Source organism: Heterocephalus glaber, unplaced genomic scaffold (genome assembly GCF_053883595.1).
Source record: "Heterocephalus glaber isolate CG9 unplaced genomic scaffold, H.glaber_assembly_v1.0 deba00001687, whole genome shotgun sequence".
Lineage (NCBI taxonomy): Eukaryota > Metazoa > Chordata > Mammalia > Rodentia > Bathyergidae > Heterocephalus > Heterocephalus glaber.
Window position 1 is genome coordinate 27,024,505 of NW_028258412.1, and position 25,449 is coordinate 27,049,953.

Genomic DNA, 25,449 nt, shown 5'->3' on the forward strand with positions numbered 1-25,449 from the left:
TCCTTGGGGAATCCAGTGAGGCTCTGCCCGGGCCAGCCCTGCAGGTCACCGGGGCCAGGCGCCCTAACCCGACCCATCCGGCCCGTGGCCTCCTTCCCAGTTTCTCCCTAGGGAGTCACGGCCCCGAAGCAGTCGACAGCCCCCTTCACCTTCCAAAGAGCGCCGTGGGCAACAGCAGCTCCTCTGGGGCTCGGGGTGGGGCTCCGGGGAAGGGAGGCCCTACGGGGAGAAGCCCAGCGGCCGGGCGTGTGTAAAGCAGACTCCGCCAACAGCTGACAAGGCCTCCAGAGGAGAGCGCCCCACGAGGCCATCCGCAAAGCCCCAGCACAACATCGGCTTCCTGAAGTGAGCGGAATAGCACACGATGTACGGGCAGCACGGACAGTGGGAGGTGGCCCTGTGAGGCTCTGGCTCCCAAAAGGAGAGGTCAGGACGGTCGCTTTCTCCCCTTGTTCTCAGCCGCCAGCCAATAATGCATTGTCTGCTGCTGTCCCCAGGGGGGACACGGCCCGATGGTGCTGCAGGGCCTTGGGCAGCAGCCTTGTGCTGAGGGATGCGGAGAGGGACCCCTGAGAAGGGGCATGGGGAGGGGCCCCGCCTGGGCTCCCCAGAGTGGCACTGTGGCTGCCTCCTGGGCAGTTCCATTCTCACTCCTGGGCAGGAGGGTGGCGCTCCGGGGACCGAGGAAGCGCACTGGAAACGGGTGCCACGGAGGACAGACACGGGCACCACGGAAGCCAGGGCTGCTGCTGCCGGGCTCCTCCCTGGGGCAGAGTCCACACACCCCAGACAGCTTTGGAGGTGAAACCCTGGGAGGCTGAGGGAGTGTCTGCGGGAGCTGGGGGGGGCCTCGAGGCGGGGCACCGTGAGAAGGCACCGCCTGGCTGCCCTCAGGACCACCTTGTGGGAGTGTCAGAGGCGTTAGGTGACTGGTGCCTGGGAGAGGCCGGGACAGCACCTCGCATTCAGTGTTGAGTTGTGGGTTGGAGACTGGAGCCACTGCGTCCTGAGTGTGACAGCGAGTCTTCATTGTCAACGTGACTGGCGGGAGAGCCAGCAGAAGGCTGGTAAAGCTCGCTCTGCGGGTGTCTGGTGGGTCAGGTGTGACCTTGGGGAGCAGATCTGGTTCTTGGCCTCCTCCTCTCTGGGTATTCTCTGCTGTCTCTGCTTCCTGGTCACCAGGAGGCGAGCAGATTCCTTCCCCAGGCCTCCCGTCATAGCACTCCTGCCTTGGAGCCAGCCATGGACTGAGTCCTCTGGAACCGTGAGCCAATGTGAACCTCTCCTCCTTTATGTTACAGGTACCGGATATTTTGCTTGAATGGTGGAAAGCCAACTGATACACTAAGGTGGCGCAGGGTTGAATTTGAGAGGAAGCTGGGGAAGGGTACCCCAGGAGGAGCCCTGTGGACACAGGCGTGTGAGGGGCAGGAGCCGAAATGCCGGATCAGTGTGGTCAGAAAACAGGAGAGAGCTGACAGTAGGGGGCCGTGGCAGGAGCTGATGTTGGGGAAGGGAATATTGTAACATTGTCTCTGTGACGCCAGAGTGCAAAGCAGGGATGGTGCTGAGATCTTCCCTTACGCAGCAGTTTCTCCACCTAGAACCACGGTCGCTTCATTACTTCTTCCTTTCCTACTGCTTCACTCGGGTTTATTTTGCTCTAGTTTTTCTAATTTCTTATGACACGGGCATAGGTCACTGATGTGGGGTGTTTCTTCTTTTCTAACATAGGCATTCCATGCCATACTTTTCCCTCTAAGCCCCGCTTTAGCTGTGCCACCCGTTGTGATCAGTGGCATTTTCATTTCCATTCAGCTCAGACAATTTCCTAGTTTATCTGGGCATTACTTTTTACTCACAGATTAGGCGAGAATACATTTTTGATTGCTAAGTGACCTGCCAGCTTTCTGCTGTGGATTGATAGCTTGATTCATGATATCCAGAGAGTGTATTTTATATTCTCTCGTGTTGATTAAATTTTGTTTTATGGGCTCTCTGGGTGGGTGTTGTGTCCCGTGTGTGCCTGAGCGCGCAGCTCCTGCTGTGGTTGGGTGGGGTGCTCCATCAGTGACAATTAGATCCAGATGTGCGCCAGCCTCTTCATTTCTCCTACGTCCCTGCTAGGTCTGTTTCCTCCTGCAGGACTGTGCGAGGCAGAGTCTCTTGAGAAACAGCGCCAGCAGCCCCTCCCTCCCTCCCCCTCCCCTCCCCCTCCCTCCCTCTCCCTCCCTCTTCCCCTCTCTCCCTCCCTCTCCCTTTCCCTCCCTCTCCCTTTCCCTCCCTCTCTCTCTGGAGTGGAGACAGACCCCAGGGCCTTCCCGCAGAGTTGCATCCCCAGCCCTTAGAGATAGGATCTTGCTAAATTGCCTGGGCTGGGGTCAGACTCCAATTCCTCCTGGCTCAGCCTCTCAGCGTACTGGGCCCTCTCTCCCCATCACCCCCCTCTCTCTGCGGTCCAGATCGACCCGTCTTTATCTTTATCCATGTGACCCCACGCACAGCGGTCGCATGTTCTGGCCCCAGCGTTGCTCAGCTCCAGCGATTCATTTCCTTTGGGAAGGTGAGGCTTCGCCACAGAAGCATGGCTGCTTCGAGGACGCTGGGAGCGAGGCCCATCCGCCTACTCACTCAGAGGTCGGTGTCCCAGTCTCTGAGGAGGTAGCAGTGATCCAGGCACGGGAGAAGAAGGAGGCTCCTCTGTGTGGAGGGATCTCGGCCTGGCACGGCGTGGCTCTGTCCTCGGAGGGAGGGAGTTCTGTGTCTCCTGCTTCCGCTCCGAGCTCATGACTTCTTTCTGCTTCTGTCTGGAAAAGTGTTTATTCTTCTTTCTTCATATGTGGAGGTCCTCCTGTCTCAGCCTCCTGAGTGCTTAATTGCAGGCATGAACGTTCACTTTTTAGAGTGTAAAGTTCAGTAGCTTTTAGTATTTTCACAGAGTTGCACAATCATCTCCACTAACTTCAGAACATTTCCATCACCCCCAAAGAGAAGCCCTCACCCGCAAGGCTAAACATCGCATGATGTCTGTGTGTAGAAACCCAGAGTAAACGTCAACCAAAGAGCAAAGTGAACGAGAAGGTGGGAAGCAGGCTGCACTTTGGAAGTGGGAGGGGAGCGAGAGGTGGGGTGAGAAGGTGGGAGACACTGAGCGGTCACCGTGCGCTGCCAGCGTGGACGGCACAGACAAAGTAAAGGAATGCTGCCCCGTCAGCAGTCAGCACTGCCACCCCTGCCTGGACGCATACCCTCGCTCTGGAGGAGCTCACGGTGTGGATTCCAGCTGACGACCCTAAACACTGTGGAGTTTGACTCGGAGCCTGCGCTGCGCTTCTGTGCCCATGTGCGCGTGTGCCTCTGTGTCCATGTACGTGTGCCGTGTGCCCGTGTGTGTGACCCTGTCTGTGTGCGTCTACCATTGGTCTTGCTGCAGGTGCCTGAACCCCTCGCGCCTGGCTTGTGTCTCCTTGTTCCAGGCACTGTCTTCGCCCCTCACTCTGCTCCTGCACCGCCTGCCGCACAGACGTGGGTCTCTGGCCTTCTCCTTCTGCACCGCGCTTTCCTGTTGGGCGCCCTGATGCATCTCCCACGCTGCGGCCCCTCCTTGAGCTGCAGGGGCTCAGGCAGGGCAGGGGGTTAGAATTCCTCTTTTCCTCTGCACACCATTTCCACTGCTGCACAAATCCCCCGTCAGCCTAAGGATGCTCCCTGTCTTTCAGTGGAATAATTCATGTACAAACTGCTGTATTTAACCTTTTTGTCTTATACTTTGATTGCCTGAGATCCTCCTGCCTCAGCTTCCAGTGTGCTCGGATTCCCAGCATGCACCACCACTGTCAGTTTTCTTTCTCTTGCTTTTCATGTGTGTCGTGGCTTTGGAAGGAACGCTGGGTCTCGTGTGTAAGACAGGAGACTGGTGTCAGCAGTACCTGTGCCAGGGATCAGGGATGGCTCCATCTCCTACTGGGCCACAAGTTGTGCACATGTGTCTCCGTACGGTGTGTGCACGCGCGTGTGACTGTACGGTGTGTGTGTGTGTGTTACATTGGTCTAATGGGGCTCTGAAGCTGTCCAGGCCGACCTGGGCCCTGAGAGCTGCCGGCGCAAGGTCCCGGCTGGGGACACTGCCCCGCGTGAGCATGGGGTCTCCGTCTGTCCCCTGCTGGCGGCCCCTGGTGGTGTCCATGTGAGCCGCTGAGTGGTGCCCAGTCAGAGTGCAGGCTGGGCCCTCGCCACACCTGGATTTGGGGTCCTGCTCAGCACCCACTGCGTCTGGGGGGAGCAGGTGTCCAGCGCCAAGTGCGTGGGGATGGAGGACAGCAGGGCAGAGGCACTCAGGACCTGGGGGCCTTGGGTGAGGGCAGAGGGGGCTCCGCTCCCCTCCTTGACCCACGTGCTCCTCATGCCACGCCCCAAATCAGGGCACACAGTGGCCAGGCGCAGAGGCTGTCCTGCAAGAGGGCACCTCTGTGTGGGGTCTGACAAGTCCGTGCAGGGGCACGGCCAGGGGGCGGTGGGCAGGCAGGGTGGGAGCCGCTGATGGGGTTCTGGGCCGAGCATGGCTCACACACGTGTGCTGTGCACAGAAACGCTGCTGGGCGTGGTGGCACACACTTGGGAGGCTGAGGCAGGAGGATTCCTTCAAGTTCCCAGCCAGTCTGGCGTACATAGTTCAAGGCCAGCTTCAGCTGCATAGCAAGACCTTGTCTTAAAAAAAAAAGACCAAAATAAAAATTGCTAAAGCAACGCTTTCTGCATTCTTATTCATAGGGGCTCAGATGACAGCGGGACTGATTGGCTTGCTTTAGTCTTTCTAAGCAATCAAGAGCAGGACCTCAGGGCCACACCCAGCATCCCAGTTTAAATTCTCAGGCTGGCAAGGAGAAGTTTGCAGGGAAGCCACACCCTTATAAGTGTGTGAATTTTACTTGTCAACAAAAATAATTACTGTCTGACCTCTGCACGGTTTGGAAATGCTGCTTTCAGGTGCAGAGAGGTGGGGAGCCAGCAGCAAGACCTGGGGCCTGGGCTGGGCACAAGAGGCATCTGCAGACGCAGGCTTGGTTCATTTTATCACTGTCTCACCCTGTCCATGGAATTGGGTGCCTGTCATCACCTAAAGGGGGTTTTAACTTGAAGGAATGTCACACCCATCATCTCAGGAGGATGCTGCAGGCTTGAGGCCGGCATGGGCTACATAGTGAGTTCAAGGCCAGCCTGGAGCACATGCGAGACTCTCCTGAGAAGGGGAGAGCGAGCGCTTGGCTGTTTGGCCCTGGAGGTGGGGAGCCCACATATTCAGTGATCTGTTGAACTCTTCCTGGGTTTGGAGGGGCTGAGAGCAGCCTGCTGCAGCCCCTCCTCCCTCTGATGGGGGGAAGCCGGGCTGGGAGCTGGTGGCCTGGCCTCCCGCAGCCCTGGCCAAGGCACAGGGAAAGCTCACCATCGAAAAGCCTGGCCCCGGAGCCGGTTTTCTGGCTGGGAGGGGCGGGAGGCCTGGGGTCCGCCCCAGCTCCAGCTGCAGGGAGTTCGCCATCAGATAACCATTCCCCCCCCACCCCCCACCCCTGCCGTTCCTCCTGCTTTAGGAAGTGTGCGGCTCTGGCTGGCTCTCGATTCCCATTTAAAGTCAGGACAGTTGGGACTCTGCGTGCAGTGTTTCTGGGATTATTTTCTGCTTTCGGTGGTGATTACAGGATGGTCAGAGGGCTGCGTGCTTTCCGGGCTCTGCCTTGGGGCCGTGTGCGTCCACCTCCGTGCCCCCGCCCCCCTGGAGCAGGGCAGTCCTCCTTCCCGATGGGCGCCCAGGAGGGGGCTGTTCAGAGAGCGCTGGGGGCGGAGTGCCAGGGCCCCGTCCCCGACAGGCACGGCTGCTCTTCGGAGTAGACCGGAGAAACTCACGGCTTGGGTAAACTGAGGCACGGCGTGGCTGCGTGAGTGCAGGGCGCACTGAGCAGTGAGGCTGTGCAGTGAGGTGCTCGGGGTGTGGTGGGCAGGTGCTGAGGTAGAAGGGGCGCAGGGTCAGGCCACGGCCGGCACTGTTCGCAGACGGTGTCCACGAGGACCGTGGGGCTGGGCTGGAGCCCCGCGTGCATCTACACACACACTGCTCTGCTCTCCAACACGCGCAGACAGCCATGCACCCACACATGCACATTTGCACACTCACAGTCACGCGCACCCTTCCCAGCCTGAGCCCGCCCCGCCCCACTCCGTCCAGCTTTCCCGGGAAGCTGGTGTTAGGACCCAGGAGCCTGGGCCGGACGCGAAGGAGTGGGGAGTCGAGGCGCTGACATCACTGGCTCCACCCGCCCTGGATGAGGTGCGAAGGAGCCAGACCAGGCAGCTCCCGCGGGACAGCAGGCAGCAGACGCGGGAGCCAGGACTCTCCCGCCAGCCACACTGAGGCGCTGGGGACCCAGCAGCCCTGGAGGCCAAGGCGGGCAGCCCTGCCTACTTCCCTGGGCCGCGCGATCCTGAGCCAGCAGCTTCTCCCCTGCTTCCCACTGGGACAGGCGCCAGGGATCCGCCGGGCTCCAGCCCCAAGCCGGAGGAGACGCCCTGTGTGCTCCCAAGGAGCAGACTTTCAGCCGAGCTGGGGTACATGTCCCTCTCCCAGAGCGGGCGAAGGTGAGGGGCCGCCCCGCCGGGACTCCCACCATGCGGGTGCGTGGGCCCCTGCGCTGCAGGGACCTCTGGCTGCTGCTCCTGTGCTGCACGTGTCAGGTACGGCCCCAGGCTGTGGCCAGCTGGGTGTCTGCAGGCCCTCCAGCCGAGTCTCACGCTGCCACTTTCCCTGTGCAGGTGCGAGGAGCCCACCCCCGGGCCCAAGACCACCCAGGTAAGCCCCTGCTCGGCCACCTTCTCTGTCCACAGCTGTTTGTCTGCTCAGCCCTCAGGCTGCCAGGCCCTGCATGCACACTTTGTCCCAGGCCACTCCACCGCCCAGGTCCGTGACTCGGAGCTCTGGTGACAGCGGTCTCTGTCCTGCCGCCTCTTCTTGGGGCGTAGGAAACCTCTTGATGAAGGGGACCCCCTTCCCGGGCGGCCCGGTCTTCTCTTAGCTCACGTTGTGCGTCCTCAGTGCCAGTCCCCGCTGGATTCCTGGTGGGCTGTTGTCCTGGGTTCTGCACCCCTCCAAGGAGAAGTGGGGTGGCGGGATTTGCTCGGGGACAGTGGGGTGCAACTCTTGGGGGCAGGGACTCTTCAGTCCAGGGCTCCACCGGGCTCTCTCATGGGGACCCCTGTGAGGGTCCCCCTTTGTTAGGGGATGCAGGGGCTGGTGAGCGGCACTGACTTGGACCCCAGACCACACAGGCTTCCTGTGGGGAGCAGCCGCCAGGGCTCGGACCCACGTCGCTGACACCAGCTTTCCCCGCCTGTCTGTTGGGATGGCACACGGGGCTGGGGCGTTTGGTCCTTGTCACCCACTTCGGGGTAGGGACGCTGTTGCCTCCACTTTACCAACGTTTCAAGCCTTGTCTTAGACCCTGTGCTCAAAGAGGGGCAAAGACCCAGGGTTCCCACCTGTTCCCCTTTCCTCAGACAAATGCGGGGGTCTCAGGCTTGGGAATGGGGTAGGGGGAGGTGGCGCCCAGCACCGGAATGACCAGGACCTCGCTCCCCCTGGGGCCAGGGTGGGGAAGAGCCAGCCGCTGCTCCCAGGTGTCTGGGGCCAGGAGGTCAGAGCGGCATGGGCCCCCAGACCAGCCCGTCCTTGCTGCTCCCTGAAGAGCAGAAGCTGCAGGGGCCCTTTCCAGCTTCTCCCTTGGACATGGCATCCACATGGGTCCACACATCACATGCAGGCACACACATCCACACGCATGTGCACATGAGTCCGCATGTACCCACATGTGAGCTCCCATTCTGGACCCTACTTGCGGGGAGCAGTTTGAATTCAGTCTGCTCCAGACTTCGCTCCTCCCCGTCGGGACTTAGGGCAGGAAGAGCCCTTTCTGAGCAAGCACTGCCCTGGGGAGCGGGAGCTGGGCGCTGCCCTACAGTCTGTCCAAGACCTCCCCACTGGCCTTGCCCACGCTGGTGCGGCTCTCTCTGTCCTGCCCCCTGCCAGCCCACCAGTGCAGTGAGGCCTTTGTGCCGTGACCTGTGTAGGGTTCCAGAGCTGGTCAGACCCCGGCGGGCTTAGCTGGGACCTCGGAGCTGGGGCAGACACTCGGTCCCTGACAGCCACTTCCCAGGCAGGGGAGGGCCATGGCCACACCCAGGTCTGGGGCTTCGGCAGGGTCCTGGGACAGCCAGAGCTTGCTCACCACAGCCACTAAACTGTGCTTAGAGAAGGATCACCCAGCTCTGCCGCCGTAGCCTGGCACACCAAGTCCACGAGGTAGCTGTTGGGGAACCTGCGGTGCCCACGGGGTGGCCTGGTGCCTACACCTCAAGTCTGTCCACACTGAGCCAGGGAACCAGATGGGTCCTTACCCATTTGTGTACATCAGTACTGTCCTGTGTACATCAGTGTTTGGTTGGAAAATAATCTCAGAACAGAGCTCGTCTGCACCTCTGCCGTGCCTGTGTTTGCCTGTGACCGGGGACTGTCCTTGTAGAGGAACAATAGAGACAGGAGGGATCTGGTACCCCACTCCCAGTGCTCCAGGGGGCACTGGCCCGGGGGCTGAGCCCTCCCTGCAGCCCGTTTCCATGACAGCCACGGAGGTGTGAGGCCGATTCATCCAAGCCCAGCACAGCGTGGCCAGGGAGCTGCAGGCTGCTTTGCACAGCCCGAGAACTCGCCCTGCCATGGGTCGTGCTTGTTTGGGAAGCAGGCTGTGTCCTTAGCCAGGGCTGGGTGCTGGGTCCCAGAGCCACGAGTCCAGTCCGTTTCCAGGAGGTCAGGGCAGCTCCGCAGCCCTATTTTTAGAAGACAGAGAGCCAAAGCAGATAATGATAGTGATTACAGCTCTGCGTGTTTACACAGTGCCACATGGTGAGACGGGCGGCCGAAACTGCACCTCCCAGTGCAAAAAGCAAAATGTATTCACAGTGGAAATTGTAAAAGCAGATGGAAATTTGGCAATAGAGATGTTCTCGGGGCACCAGGATTAATATGTGTAATTATGTCGTGTTTACTCAGTCTTGCACGCGATCATTCATTCTACCTCTATGGTAATTTTTTAATTGATAGCATAGGAAATTGGGAGATTTCAAATGCAGAAAATAGAATTTCTGTTTTACGTAGGGGACAAGAGAGACGGACGGACGTCACCCTCAAATAGCAAAAAGGCCGACGCAGGAGACAGACACGCACACTAAGCACGCACTCCAGACAGCCGGAGGGGCTGTCCGGGGGGAGGAGCCAGAAAGGAGACATCCTCTGAGCTGGACCCCATTCAAAAGAGGTGGCTGCGCAGGGTGTGGCGGTGCACAGCTGTAACCCTAGTGTCCTGGGCGGCTGAGGCGGGAGGGTCCCAAGTGTGAGGTCAGCCCGGCAGTCTGGCAACTTGCAAAGAGCCTGTCTCAAAATAAAAGATGAAAAAGGTCTGGGGACATAGCTCAGTGTGAAGGCCCTGGGTTCAACCCCCGGTACAGAAAGGAAAGAAGAGAGAGCAAAGCAGGAGGAAGGGAAGGAACGAGGGAAGGAGAGGAGGAGCGGGGCGGCTGCGCAGTTTGTGGAGCAGCGCGGCGGTGGGCGGAGGGCAGCTCCCCCATGGCGTGGGCCTCGCCGCCCCGGAGCGCGGAGCGCGCAGCGCTCGGCCCTGAGTGAACCCGAGGCCGCAGCTCCTTGAGAGGCACCTGGAGGAAAGTGGAAATCCGAGGCTGACAGCTTCCATTTATTTGAGAATCGCTATCCCCACCTGCCTGCCCGCGTCTCTGTCTCTATCCCCGACGCGGACGCACGCACGCACGCACGCACGCACACCACTGGAACTTCAAACATGGACGAGAGGCTCTTTGGCTCTGAAGGGCTGACTCCTACCGTGGGTGCAGCGCCGTCCCTCCCTCTTTGTGTCTTCCTCCCCTCCGCCGCTCTTCCTCGGTTTCCCACGTTCTCTCCCCTCCCCTCGTCGCCCTTCTCGCTTCTCCGCCCAACGCGGGGGGACCCCGGCTTCTGGACAGCCAGGGAGCCTTGCTCCTCCGTGGGCTTGCTGTGAAGGGGAAGCGCGTGCAGGCTGCCTGGACCCTCTGCCGCCTCTCACCTTTGTGGCCTGGGCCGTCCTTTTGAGAGGTGAGGCCTTCTGTTCTGTTGAAATCTTTGGGGCCCGGGTGTTTCGCTTCCAGGGCACCTGAACTGAATCTTGCTCACCTCGTAGGCATCACAAAGATTTTGATTTAAGAAACTGCTGACTTTAAAATTGGGGACGATTTTAGATTTAAAGCATAAAAATCTCTGGGTTCTCCTTTAAAAGTGGGAGACCTAGGGAGGGGGTGTAGCTCAGTGAGCACTTGCCTGGCATTGGTGAGGCCTGGGCTCCACCCCTAGCACTGCACACACGCACACGGACACTCACGCATGCACACACACGCATGGAATGAACTACAAAGGGGAAGGCAGGCCTTCTGCCGCGGACCCGTCTGTCAGCACAGGCGGGAACTCCAGGGCTGGCTCGGTCAGTGTGCATGGCCGGGGCTCCACCGCAGCTGCGAAAGAAGAAAGCGAGAGGCCGGTGCTTGTGGGCACCCCCGCCTGGCTGGTGGCACCCTCTGTGCACAGGTGTGGGTCTGGGCCGGGCCGGCGGGTGCCATGTGGATTCCAGCTGCCACGTGCGCGCCTGTGCCCCGGTGCTGTCCCGTGACGCTTCCAGCGGAGACACTGGCTGTGGCTGACTCCGTGCTGCGGCTCGCATGCTCTCGGGGCGCCTGGCCGTGGTCGGCACAGACCGGCCTCCGCCCCTGCCCCGTGTGGCCGCCATTCCCTGGCCCCCGCCTGCCCCGAGTGCTGTGACTCCGTCAGTGGAGATGGACGGGGACTTGGTGTCCCCGGGCCCCGTGAGAGACACAGCTGTCCCCTGTGTACGGATGCGGTGTCCTTTCCCTCAGCCTGCAAGGCTGAGGGAAAGGACAGAGGGCGAGGTGGGGAGCGGTCCCTCGGGGTGTGGGCAGAGGGTGCGAGCCTGGCCCCAGGGCCGACTCTGTCCCCAGCTGGCCCCTCAATTTGCCAGGGTGACACAGAGGGGAAAGGCGCCGGCTGGGAACGCGACAGTGGCTCCCGGCGTGGGTGGACGCTTGCACTGGGCTCACAGACGCCTGTGAGCGGGAGGCTGCATCCGGGACTGACGATCTTTCAGGAGTCCGGATCGGACCGGAGGTCGGGGCAGCAGAAACCTCCCTCGCACCAGCTCAGGCCCCGCGTCCCACTGCAGCCACACCAGGCGGGCCAGGCGCCTTCCTCTCTCTGTCCCTCCTGTCCTGGATTTGGGGGTTCACGCAAACAGCTGCACAGTTTTTCTGAGCTTGACTTTTAAAAGTCACATTGATTTTTAGCTGATAAAACACACGCATTGCACTTAGTGGGGTGCCACGCGATTGGACATTGTGTAATCAGGTCCGATTTGCCTGCTGCCTCCAACGTTTATGGCAAAAACGCTGAGAACCCTTTCTTTTAGCTTTGTCAGCCGGCGCGCACTCACGGTCTCCTGCTGTGAGGGGCAGGCCAGAACTTCTGGGTAGTGTGTTTGTGGTGTGCGGTCACTGCATTCATCCTGGGCATTAGTCTTTTTGGGTTTTTTTGGTACCAGGGATTGAACTCGGGTCCTTACTCTTGCGCAGCAGGCGGCGGCACCACTGAGCTGAATCCCCGGCCCGTGGGCATTGTTTTGATCTTCACTTCCTCTTTAAACATGGGTGCATGGATTGCTGCAACACGATGGCTTCAGTTCCTCGGGGAAGATACCTAGAAGGGGAACAGCTGGGTCCAGTCCAATTTATAGTTTGAGTTTTTGAGGAATCTGCACACTGATTTTCTTTCTTTCTTTTTTTTTTTTTTCTCTTAAATTCTTTTATCGGTACACTTTAGGTATACAATGCAGTTACATTCATCACTGGGATCTTGTACCTGTACATGGTGTATCTTGGTTCTTATTTTTTCCCCATTCCCTGTGTGCCCTTCAACCCCTCCACCCTTCCCTATTTACAAAGACTTTGTTTTCATTTTTTCGTTTTCTCATAATTTTTCCTTTCCCCTTCCCCTCATACTTCCCCTACCCTTTTGGACCTTTTCTTTCTATTTCACATTATCAATTATTCATTTTAATCCTTATTTACACTATCAGTTTCTCACACTAGAGAAACTATTGGTATTTACACATGTGTGTCCTATTTATTTCACTTAAGAGGATGGCCTCAATATCCATCCATTTAGCTATAAATGACTCTAGTTTCTCATTCTTTTCCTCGGCTGAGTAGTGCTCCATTTTATAAAAAAACCACATCTTCTTTATCCAGTTTCCAGCTGAGGGGCACTTGGGCTGTTTCCAAGCTTTAGCTATTACAAACTGTGCTGCTATAAACATGGGTGCACATATGTCGCTGTGGTATGATTCTTTTAATTCTTTTGGGAAGATACCCAGCAGGGGAATAGCTGGGTCAAATGGGACCTCCAGCCCTAGTTCTTGGAGGTATCTCCATACTGATTTCCACAGTGGTTGCACCAGTCTGCACTCCCACCAACAATGGAGAAGGGTTCCTTTCTCCCCACACCCCCGCCAGCATTTGTTATTGGTTGATTTCTTGATAGCAGCCATTCTTTGTGGGATGAGGTGGAATCTCAGTGTTGTTTTCATCTGCATCTCTCGAATGACCAGTGATGTTGAACATTTTTTCATATATTTATTTGCTGCTTTTACTTCTTTGAGAAATGTCTGTTTATTTCAGATGCCCATTTTTGAGTTGGGTCTTTGAATTTGGGGTGTCTGATTTTTTTTAGTCCTTTATAGATTCTAGATAGTCCTTTGTCTAAGGTACATCTGCTGAAAAATTTTTCCCAGATTGTAGGTTGTCTGTTAGCTCTGTTGGTGGTTTCTCTTGCAGTGGAGAAACTTTTTAATAAGATGAGATGCCAATTGTTGATTCTTTGTGCTAGTTTCTGTGCTACTGAGGTTTTGTTCTTAAAGTCTTTTCCTATGCCAATGTCTTCAAGAGTTCTACCTAACTCATCTTCCAGCAAGTTTTGTGTTTCTGTTTTAATATTTAGATCTTTAATCCACTTTTATCTTAGTTTCACGCATGGTGATAGATATGCATCTAGGTTTAATCTTTGGGAGGTTGAAATCCAGTTTTTCCAACACCATTTATTAAATAGGCTGTCTTTCCTCCAGTGAGGATGGTTGACTCCTTTGTCAAAGACGAGGTAGCTGAGTATGTCTGGAGTTGTTTCTGTATCTTCTAATCTATTCCACTGATCCTCAGGTCTGTTTTTTTTTGCCAGCACCATACTGTTTTTATCTCAGTAACTTTGTAGTATAGTTTCAAGTTGAGGATTGTGATACCTCCTGCCATGTCTCTGTTGCCTAGAATTGCTTTTGCTATTCTAGGTCTCTTCTGGTTCCAAATGAATTTTTGGATTGTTTTCTCTAGTTCTGTGAAGTATATTGTTGGAATTTCAATCGGCATTGCATTAAATCTACATAGCAGTTTTGGAAGTATGGCCATTTTCACTATATTGGTTCTTCCTACCCAGGAACAAGGGATGTCTTTCCATTTTCTTATATCCTCTTTTTTCAGAGTGCTGTAGTTTTCAGTGTAGAGGTCTTTTGCTTCCTTTGTTAGATTGATTCCTAGATATTTCATTTTTTGGATGCTATTGTGAAAGGAATTGTTTCCCTAATTTCTCTCTCAGTGAGTCTATTATTTGTATATAAAAAGGCTATTGTTTTTTGAGTGTTGACCTTGTATCCAGCTACTCTACTGAATCTGTCAGTGAAGTCTAGAAGTCTTTTGGCTGAGTTTTTGGGTCTTCTATGTAAAGTATCATATCATCAGCAAATAATGACAGTTTAACTTCTTCCTTTCCTATCTTTATTCTTTTTATTTCTTTCTCTTTTCTAATTGCTGTGGCTAATGTTTCCAGAACTATATTGAACAGGAGTGGTGATAGTGGACATCCTTGTCTTGTTCCTGATTTTAGCATGAAAGTTTTCAGTTTTCGACCATTTAGCATGATGTTGGCTGTTGGTTTTTCATAGATAGCCTTAATCAGGTTAAGATAAAGACCTTCTATTCCAATTTTCTGTAGGGTTTTTTTTTTTTATCATGAATGGGGATGTTGGATTTTGTTGAATGCCTTTTCTGCATCTATTGAGATGATCATATGGTTTTTGTCCTTGACTCTGTTAATACGGCATATTACATTTATTGATTTATGAATGATGAACCATCCTTGCATCCCTGGGATAAATCCGACTTGGTCAGGGTGTATGATCTTCTTGATGACCCTCTGTATTCTGTTTGCCAGTGTCTTGTTGAGGATTTTTGCATCTATGTTCATTAGGGAGATTGGCCTGTAGTCCTCTTTTTTGGGTTGGGTCTTTCCCTGGTTTTGGAATCAAAGTAACACTTGCTTCCAGGAGTGAATTTGGAAGTATTGCTTCCCTTTCAATTTCATTGATTAGTTTAAAGAGTAATAGCGATAGTTCTTCCTCAAATGTCTTGTAGAATTCAGCAGTGAAGCCATCAGGACCTGGGCTTTTCTTTTTTTTCGGTACCAGGGATCAAACTTGGGTCCCTCTGCTTGCAAGGCAGGCAGTGGAACCACTGAGCTAAATCCCCAGCCCTGGGCTTTTCTTTGTTGGTAAATTCTTAATTACATTTTTAATATCACTCATTGTATTTGGGGTGTTTAGAATTTCTATATCTTCTTCGTTTAACTTTGGCAATTCATATGTATCTAGGAATCTGTCCATTTCTTCTGTGTTTTCCATTTTATTAGAGTACAGGTTCTCAAAGTAGGTATTGATGATGCTCTGGATTTCTGTTGGGTCTGTTGTGCCTTCAGATTTTTCGTTCTTAATTGCATGGATTTGAGCCTTTTCTTTCCTTTTATTTTGATAAGGTTGGATAAAGGTTTATAGATTTTATTTATTCTTTTGAAAACCCAACTCTTTGATTCATTGATTTTTTTTTGTATTGTTCTCTTAGTCTCCATTGCATTGATTTCTGCTCTGATCTTTATAATTTCCTCTCTTGTACGAGCTTTGGGTTTGTTATGCTCTTCTTTTTCTAGGACCTTGAGGTTCTGCATTAGGTTATTTATTTGAGTTCTCTGTGTTTTCCTAATATAGCCATTCACTGCTATGAATTTCCTGGATAGAACTGCTTTCATTGTGTCCCATAGATTCCTGTATGTTGTACTGGCATTATCACTTACTTGTAGAAACTGTCTAATTTCTTCTTTAATTTCCTCTGTGACTCATTGGTTATTCAGGAGGATGTTATTCAATTTCCATGTGTTTGTGGGGGTTTTGTGGTTTCTTATGCTATTGATCTCCAATTTTGTTGCACTATGGTCTGATAATATACAGGGGATAACTTCAGTTCTTTTACATTTACTTAGACATGTCCTATGAGCTAGGATGTGGTCTATTTTGAAGAATGACCCGTGTGCAGCTGAAAAGAATGTATATTCTGATTTTGTGGGGTGGAACACTCTGTAAACATCTATTTAGTCCATTTATTCAATAGCTTGGTTCAGTTCTAGTATTTAGTTGTTGATTTTTTGTCTAGATGATCTGTCTATTTGTGATAGTGGGGTATTGAGGTCCCCCACTACAATTGTATTAGTGCTTATTTGTTTGGGTTTTTTTTCAAACAGTCCTAAGTTTTATTTATTATCTCTTGGTTGTTGTCATTGCTTTATAGTCAGAAAGAAAACTAGATACTCTGTTTAGGAGTTCTAGGTATCAGATCTGATTTCCTTATTGCTCTTTTTTTCTGATGAGTATAGATGAGAAGAGGAGTTGGGATTAGGAGGGAAGCTTTGGTCATTGCTAGGAGACACTGTGTAATGTAAATAACATGCTTTTTGAGCCAGATGCACTGAAATAAAAATACTAGTTTTGCTAGTTTTAGGTATTTAACCTTAGGCAAGTCTTGAATCTCTCTCAATTTAAGGTCTTGGTATTTATTTATTTATTTTTGGTACTGGGGATCGAACTCAGGACCTTGTGCTTGGGAGGCAGGGAGCAGAACCACTGAGCTAAATCCCCGACCCCAAGGTCTTGGTTTTTTGAGACAGTCTCACTATGTAGCCCATGCTGGCCTTGAACTTGCGGGGATCTTCCTGCCTCAGCCTCCTGAGTGCTGAGATTACTGTTGAGAGCCACTGGGCTAGGCTTTCAAATGTGAGGGTTTTAACCTCAGGTTGTTTATCTTAAAAGGTCTCTTGTTCTCAGGACCAGTGGTAACTGTTTCTCCTGCTCTGCTAGAAGCTGATCTGAAGCCTCAAGTTGACAGCAGTAGCATGGCTCAGTCAGGTGTTGCCTTCTGTTTTTCCTTTTTGCGATCTGAAAGCTGTATTCCAGGCTTTGGTCTCCCCTTTGTTTCATCAAAACCAATCAGCTTACCCAGTTCAAAACACTGTTGTTAGCAATTTGAATTGGATTACGACACAGAAGAATCCTTTCCACATGGGTCAACGCTAGCCGGCTGTGATTAGAAACTACACCAAACACTTTAAATTCCAGTGCTTAGGGTGGATAGGAGCAGAGCTTTGGCTGTATCTCAACCCTGTAATTCTGAGTTAGGAGTCAGTTTCAACTGTGGTCCCTGGGGCCTATCAAATGCCAACCTTACCCCTTTGGGGGTGTGGCTACCATTTTGGGGCTCTGGGAATGCAGTTCTCCAGGGGGCCAGTCCTGAAAATACCATAAAAGGTCTGATTCTCTCAATTCTGAAGCTATCTTCTGTTGTTCTTCCTCTAAGAGCGATACCCACAGTTACACCGTGTGCAATCCGTAGCTCTGAGTGCTTCTTTGGTTTTTCATGTCCATTAATATTTGTTTTGTATAGTTGGGGGCATTCGTATTTGGTGCATATATATTTAGGATTGTCATCTCTTCCTCTTGGATTGTTCCCTTCACAAGGACGTAGTGACCATCTTTGTCTCTCTTAATTAGTTTTGGTTTGAAATCTACTTTGTCTGCAAATAAGATTGCTACCCCTGGTTTTTTCTGGGTTCCTGTCACATGGAGAACTGTTTTCCATCCTTTTACTTTCAGTCTATGGATTTCTTTTTGAATTAGGTGTGTTTCTTGTATATAGCATATTGCTGGATTTTGCTTCTTAATCCATTCTGCCAGTCTATTTCTTTTCATTGGTGAATTGAGGCCATTAACATTGATGGTTATAATTGATAGATATTGACTCATCCTTGTCATGATGTTTTACTGTTCTTGGCTCTTTTATTTTTTATTTTTCCCCCTTTCCCTTTAGTTTCTTACCTTGTCTGGTGGCTTCCCTCTGATGGCCATCATGGAGTTGTGACCTTCAATTGCCTTTTTCTAGGATATTGTTTAGAATTGTTTGGAGTGCTGCTTTAGCATTCATGAAATTTCTCAGGTGTTCTTTGTTGTGGAAGTATCTACTTTCCCCATCAATTTTGAAAGATAATTTTTCAGGATACAACAGTCTAGATTGGAAGTTATTTTCTTTTAGAACTTGAAATGCTTCACTCCAGGCTCTCCTTGACTTGAGGGTTTGTGTTGAGAAGTCTGCTGTGATTCTGATGGGGTTTCCTTTGTAGGTGATTTGTTTCTTTTCTCTAACTGCCTGTAGGATTTTGTTCTTCTGTTGGGTCTCTAGATCTTGACTATTATATGTCTAGGTGTAGATTTTTTTTGATCATGGCTAGTTGGAGTTCTATATGCCTCACTTATCTGTATGTCCAACTCTCTACCTCTGTTTGGGAAGTTTTCTACTGTTACTTCTGTGAACAGTTTTTTTTTTAATGTCAATTGTACTTTCTCCTGTTTTTTCATGGACTCCTATCAGTCATATGTTATTCTTCTTTGCATCATCTAGCAGCTGCTGGATTGATTTCTCATGGTCCCTTACTAATTTTAAGAAATATGTTGTCATGGCCACTAACCGCAATCCTGTCTTGTATATCTGATATTCTATCTTCACATTCCCTTAATCTGCTGTGCATACTTTCAATGGAGTTTTTAATCTCCTGGATATCTGTTTGAATCAGTTTCATGGATTCCATTTTTTTGTTATGCTGGGCACTCATGGCTTCCAGCATGGTTCTGAGCTCGTCTATTTTTTATCTGTTTCTGTTCTAGAGCCTCTAATCATGTCTTTCACTCTGCTCACCATCTCTGTAGTTATCTTGGCAATTATTTCTGCTTTGAATTTTTCTAGAGCCTCATTCATCTGTTTTGTTACTTACGGTACTATCAGTTCAGGGTGTCCAGGTGGCTCGGGCACCTCCAGCCTCCCCGCCACTCTGCCCTGGCTGGCCGGGTAGTTGAGCTCTGCCCACCCACTCCATGCAGGTGGCAGTGATGGGCCAGGCTGACCTTCACTGAAGTATTCAAAAACAAGGTGCATTTCTTTCTCTTTGAGCTGCATGTTGCTTTTTCCTCTTTAATAGGGGGCTTTGGGTGTGTTTTGCGATGCTGGGGATCAAACCCTGGGCCTCAGACAGGGCAGGCAAGTGCTCTACCAGGAAGCTACTGCCCCAGCCCACAGGAGTTTTATTAATTGACTGAATTTAATACATCTAAAAAGAAATCAGTGTATTTCTGTCACATGCTATATAAATAGCATTCTCTTTTATTTAATTTGTCTTTTTTCTTCTGCACAGAGATTTTGAAAAAGTAATGTATTATGCTTTTTTTGTTGTTATTTCTGGAGCAAGGGTCTCACTATGTAGTTCAAGCTGGCCTCAAACTCAATAATGTAGCCCAGGCTGGCCTTGACTTTTCAGTGATCCTCCTGCCTCAGCCTCCTGAGCGCTAGGATTATAGACATGCACCACCACACCCAGCTATTACACTTAAATTTTGACTCATCTCGAAATTTCTGTGGTGTAAAGAGTGAGGTAGGGATATTAATTGTTTCTGAATGTTAACCAGTTCCCAGAGCCGTGACTCAGCTGGATTTCCCCTCTGATTTAAAGTGCCGCCTTCACCTGAAGTCCCACATTCCTGGGAGCACCTGTGACCTCTCCCCTGCAGCCCAGTGGCCCCCGGGGCCCCTGAGCTTCTCCACCCCTCTCCATGTCCTCTGGGCTATTCTTGCTGTGTTTAAAAATATAAGCTTCATAAACAGAGTTCCCCTCCCAAAGAATTCTCTCCTCAAGGTTACAGGAAATCTCCCCATAACTTTAGGTTAATTAAAGGGTGCTGATATTTTTATGATGAGTCTGCTTCTCCAAGAACAAGTCAAGCTGTGCAGTTAAAGTGTTCTTAAAATCTCAGCATTGCTGTATTTTTCTCTTCGTGAAAATCGTGTATAGTTCTCATTCTTTTGTTCTAGAATGCTTTTTTCTTTATTGATTGCATTTAGAGAGACTGTTTTGCTGTTTTTCAGCTCTATTGTTGAAATACAGGGAGACTCTGGGCTTTGTAGGTTGCCTTTGTCCAGGTCTCCTTGCTAAATTCCTTTGTGGTGTGGGATGGTCTTTGCTTTGCTTATTGAGCATACATCACTGGACAATAGTGATCTTATTATCTCCTCTCCGAGGCTTCCGGTACAGTGAATAGCACAAGGAACACATTGGTCCTTTTCCCTTCTCCCCAGTCCAGCACACACTCAGTCACTGGGACCATTATTTCCACGCTGACAGCCCCCTGGACTCAGCCAGAGCAGAGGCGGCTGACCACTCAGGCTGCAGATCCTGGGTCACTTCCTCCAGGGAAGGGGGGACATTGGCTGCCTGTGGGTGGGGGAGCGGGTGGTCGCCCGAGTGGGCAGCCACCCAGGACATCACCAGGGCTCACTATGGAGCCAGATGGGAACAATGAATTAATCGACTCATGCAGTGTGTGAAGAGAAAGTGATCCATCCACGCAGAGGGTTGTCCTCATGGAGTAGAAGGATCACCTAGGACATTGGAAAGGAGTCGTTTTCGGGGTGCAGGAGACACCAGGGCCTGTCAGGGGCTGCGGGAGGCGCTGCCTGCCCTGTGTGTCCATGCCGCTGGCCAGTGAGGTGGGGGACACTGTGCTCCCTGTCTTCATGCACCAGCGAAGGAGCAGTGACCTTTGAAGTCATTGTGGGGTGGTAGGCAGAAGTGTCCGTGAAGTGCCTCTAACAACACCTGGTGTATATGGGCATTGTAGCCCCATCTCCCTGCTGTCCAGTCCCATCCGAAGACCCTCTAAGACCATGTCAGTAGCCGGCCAGTGGATGCCCTCCTGTTTCCCTGATGCCAATGGGCCAGTTTCTGGCATTCTGCTGTCAGGTGCGGCAGCTTTGGTTTTCATGAGTTAAAAAGCAGTTAGCACCTGAGTTAGCACCTGCTCCTGTCCCTTCTGTCTGCTCTCATTAAAGAACTATTCATCGATTTCTAATTGAAGGTTTGTTTTTTAAACAAAGCCTAGGTACTGGGTTTAGCCTGGGCCCCGTGCAGGGCCTGTGGTCACTGTCGCACTTCACACCTCCTGCGGCACAGTGGGCGGACTTCCCTCCAGCCCCTTCCGCCCTCAGCGCATTAAGATGTCGGTTCTTGCTCCCCAGGGTTTGCGGTCCTGGCTTCTGCTTCCCACTACTGGCCACTGGAAGATGTAGATGGGATCCAGGAGCTTCAGGACATGACTGGAGGTGAGCTGGGCACTGGGGACAGCTGTGGGTGGGGATGAGGCCATCCTCGAGGCTGAGCCCAAGTGCTTCACTGGATCTTTAGGGATTGCTGTGCTCAGAGGGCCAGATTTAGGATTCAAAATGAGGCTAACATTTGCATTTCCCCAGCCTTCCTGGAGCATCTCCCAGACAGAGCCACCCTCCTCCTCCTGGCTGGCTCGCCAGCCGCAGGGTATACCAGCTGTCCCAGAGGCCGAGTTCCTCCAAGTGGTCTGCACTGTATGGATGAGAGCACCTCTGGGCACATGTGCTCTGGCTGGCTGGGGTGAAACAGACCCCTTTCCCTGGTTGTGGTCTGAGTTTCCTTTCTTGGAGCCTGATTTTCAAGCCATCACCAGGCACTCATCTCAAAAGTGGAAATGTGTTGTCGAGACAGCGCCTTGTGTGGGAGCCGTAGCTAAGATTTCAGGAGTCCCCTCACACGAGGGCCGCAAGCCCCCTGTCTATTTCCCGGCTTGCTCAACTGAGCTCATTTTTGTTGGGTCAGCGGTAACCGGCCGTGTCTTGAGCCCCTTTCCCTGTGAGAGAAACCCTTCCTGAGACGCAGCATCATCGCACCGAGTTTGCATTTTGTTTGCTGAACACATTGACGTCTGGTAAAGCTGAATATTTCAACGCTTGTCCCACGGCCCTGGGGCGTTGAGGGCCATCCTCGCTTTCCCATGGGACCCGAGTCCCCGCGAGTCCCCTGGCAGCGATTCCAGTAGGATCACAGGTCCTCGAGCCACGCTGTGGTGCTGGAGATGCCATTGGACACAAGGCCACGCTGTGGGTGTGGGGCTGCCCTTCTGTGTGGCTGTGTTCTGCTGTTGTGTTTGTCACAGTCCTGCGTCTCTGTCAGTCCTTGTGCCATCACCACCACTCATGCTTGAGGTGCGGCCGCTTTAGAATCAGCCTAGCTCAACTTCCTGTCTCTCAACCAAGTGTCCAGATGCGAGCCTGCGGGGTCAGCAGCCCTCATGCCTGGCTTCCAGACACAAGGTCACCAGAGCTGGTGGTGACATCGCGGGATGAACGGGAAGAGGGCAGGGAGGGGGACTGAGGCCACACAGCCTCCGGCCAGCGGGTCCAGGGATGGGGCGGCTGCGTTTGCTTTCCGTCTCTCTCATCCATTGTGCTTTTGTCTCTTGTCGTTTCTTCAGCACTGCGAGCTTACAACCTCACTGGGTCCCCCTCCCACTCTCCCACCTTTGTGCCCACCAGTGACTCTGCCTACTCCAATCTCTCTGCGACTGTAGGTGAGCATGCATCCGCTGTGTCCTGTGTTGTCTGGCTGCCTGTGCGGTGAGTTCTAGAGCTGGGTTCTGCAGGACTCCACTGTCCTGGCCCACAGAGCACAGATGGATGGGCAAGGACATGTGGCAGAGAGAGCCAGAGTGAGCTGGGTGTGGTGGCGCAGGCCTGTGATCCCACTGCTCTGGGAGGCTGAGGCAGGAGGGTCCCAAGTTCAGACCCAGCCTGCGCAGCTTAGCGAGACCCTGCCTCAGAGCACAAGGTAAAAAGGGGCTGAGGATGTGGCCCGGTGCAAAGGCCCTGGTTCAATCCCTAGTACTGAAAAAAGTTTTTAAAGAGACAGAAAGAAGCCATAGAGAATGAGAAACTAGAGTCATTTGTGGCTAAATGGATGCACATTGAGGCCACACTCTTAAGTGAAATAAATAGGACACACGTGTGTAAATACAGAACAGTTTCTCTGGTGTGAGAAACTGAAAGTGTAAACAAGGGTTAAAATGATTAAAATGAATAATTGATAATGTGAAATAGGAAAAGGTCCAAAGACGAAGGGGTGAAGGGAGGAGAAGGGGAAAGGAAAAACTATGAGAAAAGAAAAAAAAAAAGTGGAAACAAAGTCTATGTAAATAGGGAAGGGCGGAGGGGGTGAAGGGTGCACAGGGAATGGGGAAAAAATAAGAGCCAAGATGCATCATGGACAGGTACAAGCACCCAGCGATAAATGGAAATGTAGTGTATACCTAAAGTGTACCAATGAAAGAATTTAGGAAAAAAGAATAAATAAATAGGAGAACTTACTGTTTTGAAAAAAAGAAAGAAAGAAAGAAAGAAAAGAAAGAAAAGAAAGAAAAGAAAGAAAGAGGAAACTAGAAGGCCCGGTGTTAAGACCCGTGAAGGGTTCTGTGTGCAGGTGATGCAGGGCCTCCTCTGCCATCCCAGGGTCTGGGGAATCAGCTGTTTGTTTCCAGAACAGCACCCACACAGGTAGCCTTTCCCAACCCAGAAATGGGATTTTTAGCCGGGCGTGGTGGATCACACCTGTGATCGCAGGGCACAGGAGGCTGAGGCAGGAGGATCACTGGGAGCTCAAGGCCAGACTGGGATACATAGCAAGAGCCTGACTCAGAAAATCAAATCAAATCAAAACAAAACAAAAATGAGAGAAATGGGATTTTTGAAGGGATTGTGTTCTTCGTGGGAGGGAAAGTGTGCTCTTTCCATGGAAAATTAACACTGCTTTAAAACTGCTCCATGCAAATTTCGATCTCTTACAAACATTAAAATCAGCATTTCTTCTGCAGCTGGATTTTTAAAAAGCTGCCAGAGCTGTCTTACGAGACATGGCCCCAGCAGATTGTGAATAACTCGCTGTCTCACAGGACAAACTCCAGAGCGCCTCCCTCCCTTCTGCGGCGCCCAGAGCACAGGGGCAGCAGCCACAGTGACGCTTGTTTGCCGGGTAGATGCACGGCTCTGAGCAGGGGTCTCCCCTCAGCCTCTCTCGGCATGCCGCAGCTTGCGGTCCCCACGGCGGGCTTGGGTTGCACAGCACAGCCTAGCTGAGCAGCCTGGTGGCCCCATCAGGTTGAGGGCTCAGCTCTCCCCAGCAACGAGAACAGTGAGGAGCTCACAGTCAGGATGGACACCGGCCTGGGGGCCGCTCTGGGGACAGTGGCGTTCCAAGGCCCAACGTGGGTATCCTCTGGCCCGTGACCCACAGCCCCGTCCACCCAGAGGCTGCGCCCACAGGGCCCCACATGTCCTGGCCTGGGCAGCGGAGGCGGCCAGGAGCTGTGTCCCGGCAAAGGACAAGGCCATCACCCGGGCCTTCACAGCTTCCCTGTGGGCTGCACCCTGCCTGGCCCTGGCGGCTGGCTCGGGACAGCAGCTCTGTCCCGGGCTGGTGGCCTCCGTCCAGCAGTCAAGGCTCCTCTGGAACCCGGATGTGAGTCTGTGTCCTGCTGAGGCAGCTGCAGGCTGAGGCCTCCCAAGGGTGGGGTCAGCCTGGGAGGGGAGGGACCAAGGGTTGGATTCACACCTGTGACGGGAGAGTCCTGGGGGGAAGTTCAGAGCAGGCAAAGCAGGAAGGTCCCGGGCGGCGAGGCAGGCGCTAGGGGGTGGCCATCATGCTGCCGTAGGTGGCGGCGGCTCCGGTCAGATCCAATGGTTTCAGCATCACCACAGCAGAAGGTCCACGCCACACCACAGGACACGGTAATAACTACCCGGCATTGGAACTTAAAGTCGCTTTCATTTAATTATCAACCATGGGGCATTAACTCATGCCTTGGTAGAGTCCCGCGTGACGTCATGTGCGCCGGGCCCTTGCACGTGAGCTCTCTGTGAGTCTGACCGCGTCCTGGCCTCATGTCGCTGTCCTGTCTTCCCAGACCTCATGGAGGCCAAGATCAACAAGAGCATTTACCTCAAGGAGGAGAAGGGGGAGACGCTGCTCTTCTACAAAAGCACCTCCTGCATCAGCAGCCCGGAGAGGTGCAGTGTCCAGGGTGAGTGGTGGCAAAGGCCTGGGGTCGCTCACGCGTGTCCTGGTCAGGTGCCACCTGCTCGGGGCTGGCGGCAGATGGGCACCAGAGTGCTCATCAATTGCAGAAGGCGTAAAAATGTTGCATTCGAGCAGGGCAGGGGACACAGGCGCTGGGTTCCGACCCAGGGCCGGTCGGGCAGCCTGGACACACTGCACCGTGCTGCGGAGCTTCGTGGTCAGCCTATTTCATCCTTAAAGGAAGGGGCGAGGCACAGTGATGTCACTCGGGGACCGGGACCGGGCGCTGGTATTTGTGGGCAGGAAGTTGCGGTGTGGCTCCCGCAGTGTTATTTCTGGCTTGGGTGGGTTACATGCAGGGCAGCCTGCACCTGTGAACCCCACCAGGCGGCCACTTTCATGTCCACAGGTGGCTGGACCATGGCAGCTGGCAGCTGCAGGCTGAGGCTGAAGCGACGTGGGGACCAAGCCCGAGTGCTCTCAAGAAACAGGGACCCTTCCCTCCCTTCCTGGGAAGTGACCCGCGGTCTAGACCTGGGGTTCAGACAGCAGATCTAGGATGGGCAAGTGCTCGCTGCCACTGACCAAGCCGCCTTTGCCTGCAGGGTTCCGTGAAAATGTTTATCACAGAGGGAGAGAAGCTTCCTGTGGGCCATGGGAGGTTCTGGGTGCCCAGGGCCTCTTGCGATGGGTCAGTTGTGCGGATTCTGGGGGAAGACAGGCTCTGCTCTGTAAAAGACAGACGAGGCAGAAACAGGCGGCTCTGCTTGGGGCCCAGGTGGTGTGGACCAGTCTGAGGTCGGAGCCCAGCCAGGCTGCAGACCCATGCGGGAGTGCTCTGGGATTGTTCACGAGTCCAGACCCCAGGCAGCCCGGGCTGGGACAGCAGCAGGAGGACTGGGGAGTAGTTCTGTCCCTGCCACAGTGGGGGACTGTCCCAGTGACCAGCTGAG

The 25,449-nt window shown here is 52.9% G+C and overlaps 1 protein-coding gene across 5 annotated transcripts in view; it reads left to right on the forward strand.

The window, feature by feature from the left end:
- Window positions 1-6,287: 6,287 nt before the first annotated feature.
- Adgrd1 (adhesion G protein-coupled receptor D1) overlaps window positions 6,288-25,449 on the forward strand; it is an 85,353-nt gene continuing 66,191 nt past the window's right edge. The window contains exons 1-5 of one of the 5 annotated variants that reach the window (XM_087198510.1): window positions 6,288-6,726; window positions 6,805-6,841; window positions 20,638-20,721; window positions 21,903-21,998; window positions 24,384-24,500. In XM_087198510.1, coding sequence (XP_087054636.1) covers window positions 6,661-6,726; window positions 6,805-6,841; window positions 20,638-20,721; window positions 21,903-21,998; window positions 24,384-24,500 — 400 coding nt within the window. In that variant the 5' untranslated portion in view covers window positions 6,288-6,660. The remainder of the gene's footprint in view (window positions 6,727-6,804; window positions 6,842-20,637; window positions 20,722-21,902; window positions 21,999-24,383; window positions 24,501-25,449) is intronic. The other 4 variants (XM_013071863.3, XM_004844000.4, XM_004844001.4 and 1 more) reach the window with 4 other exon arrangements.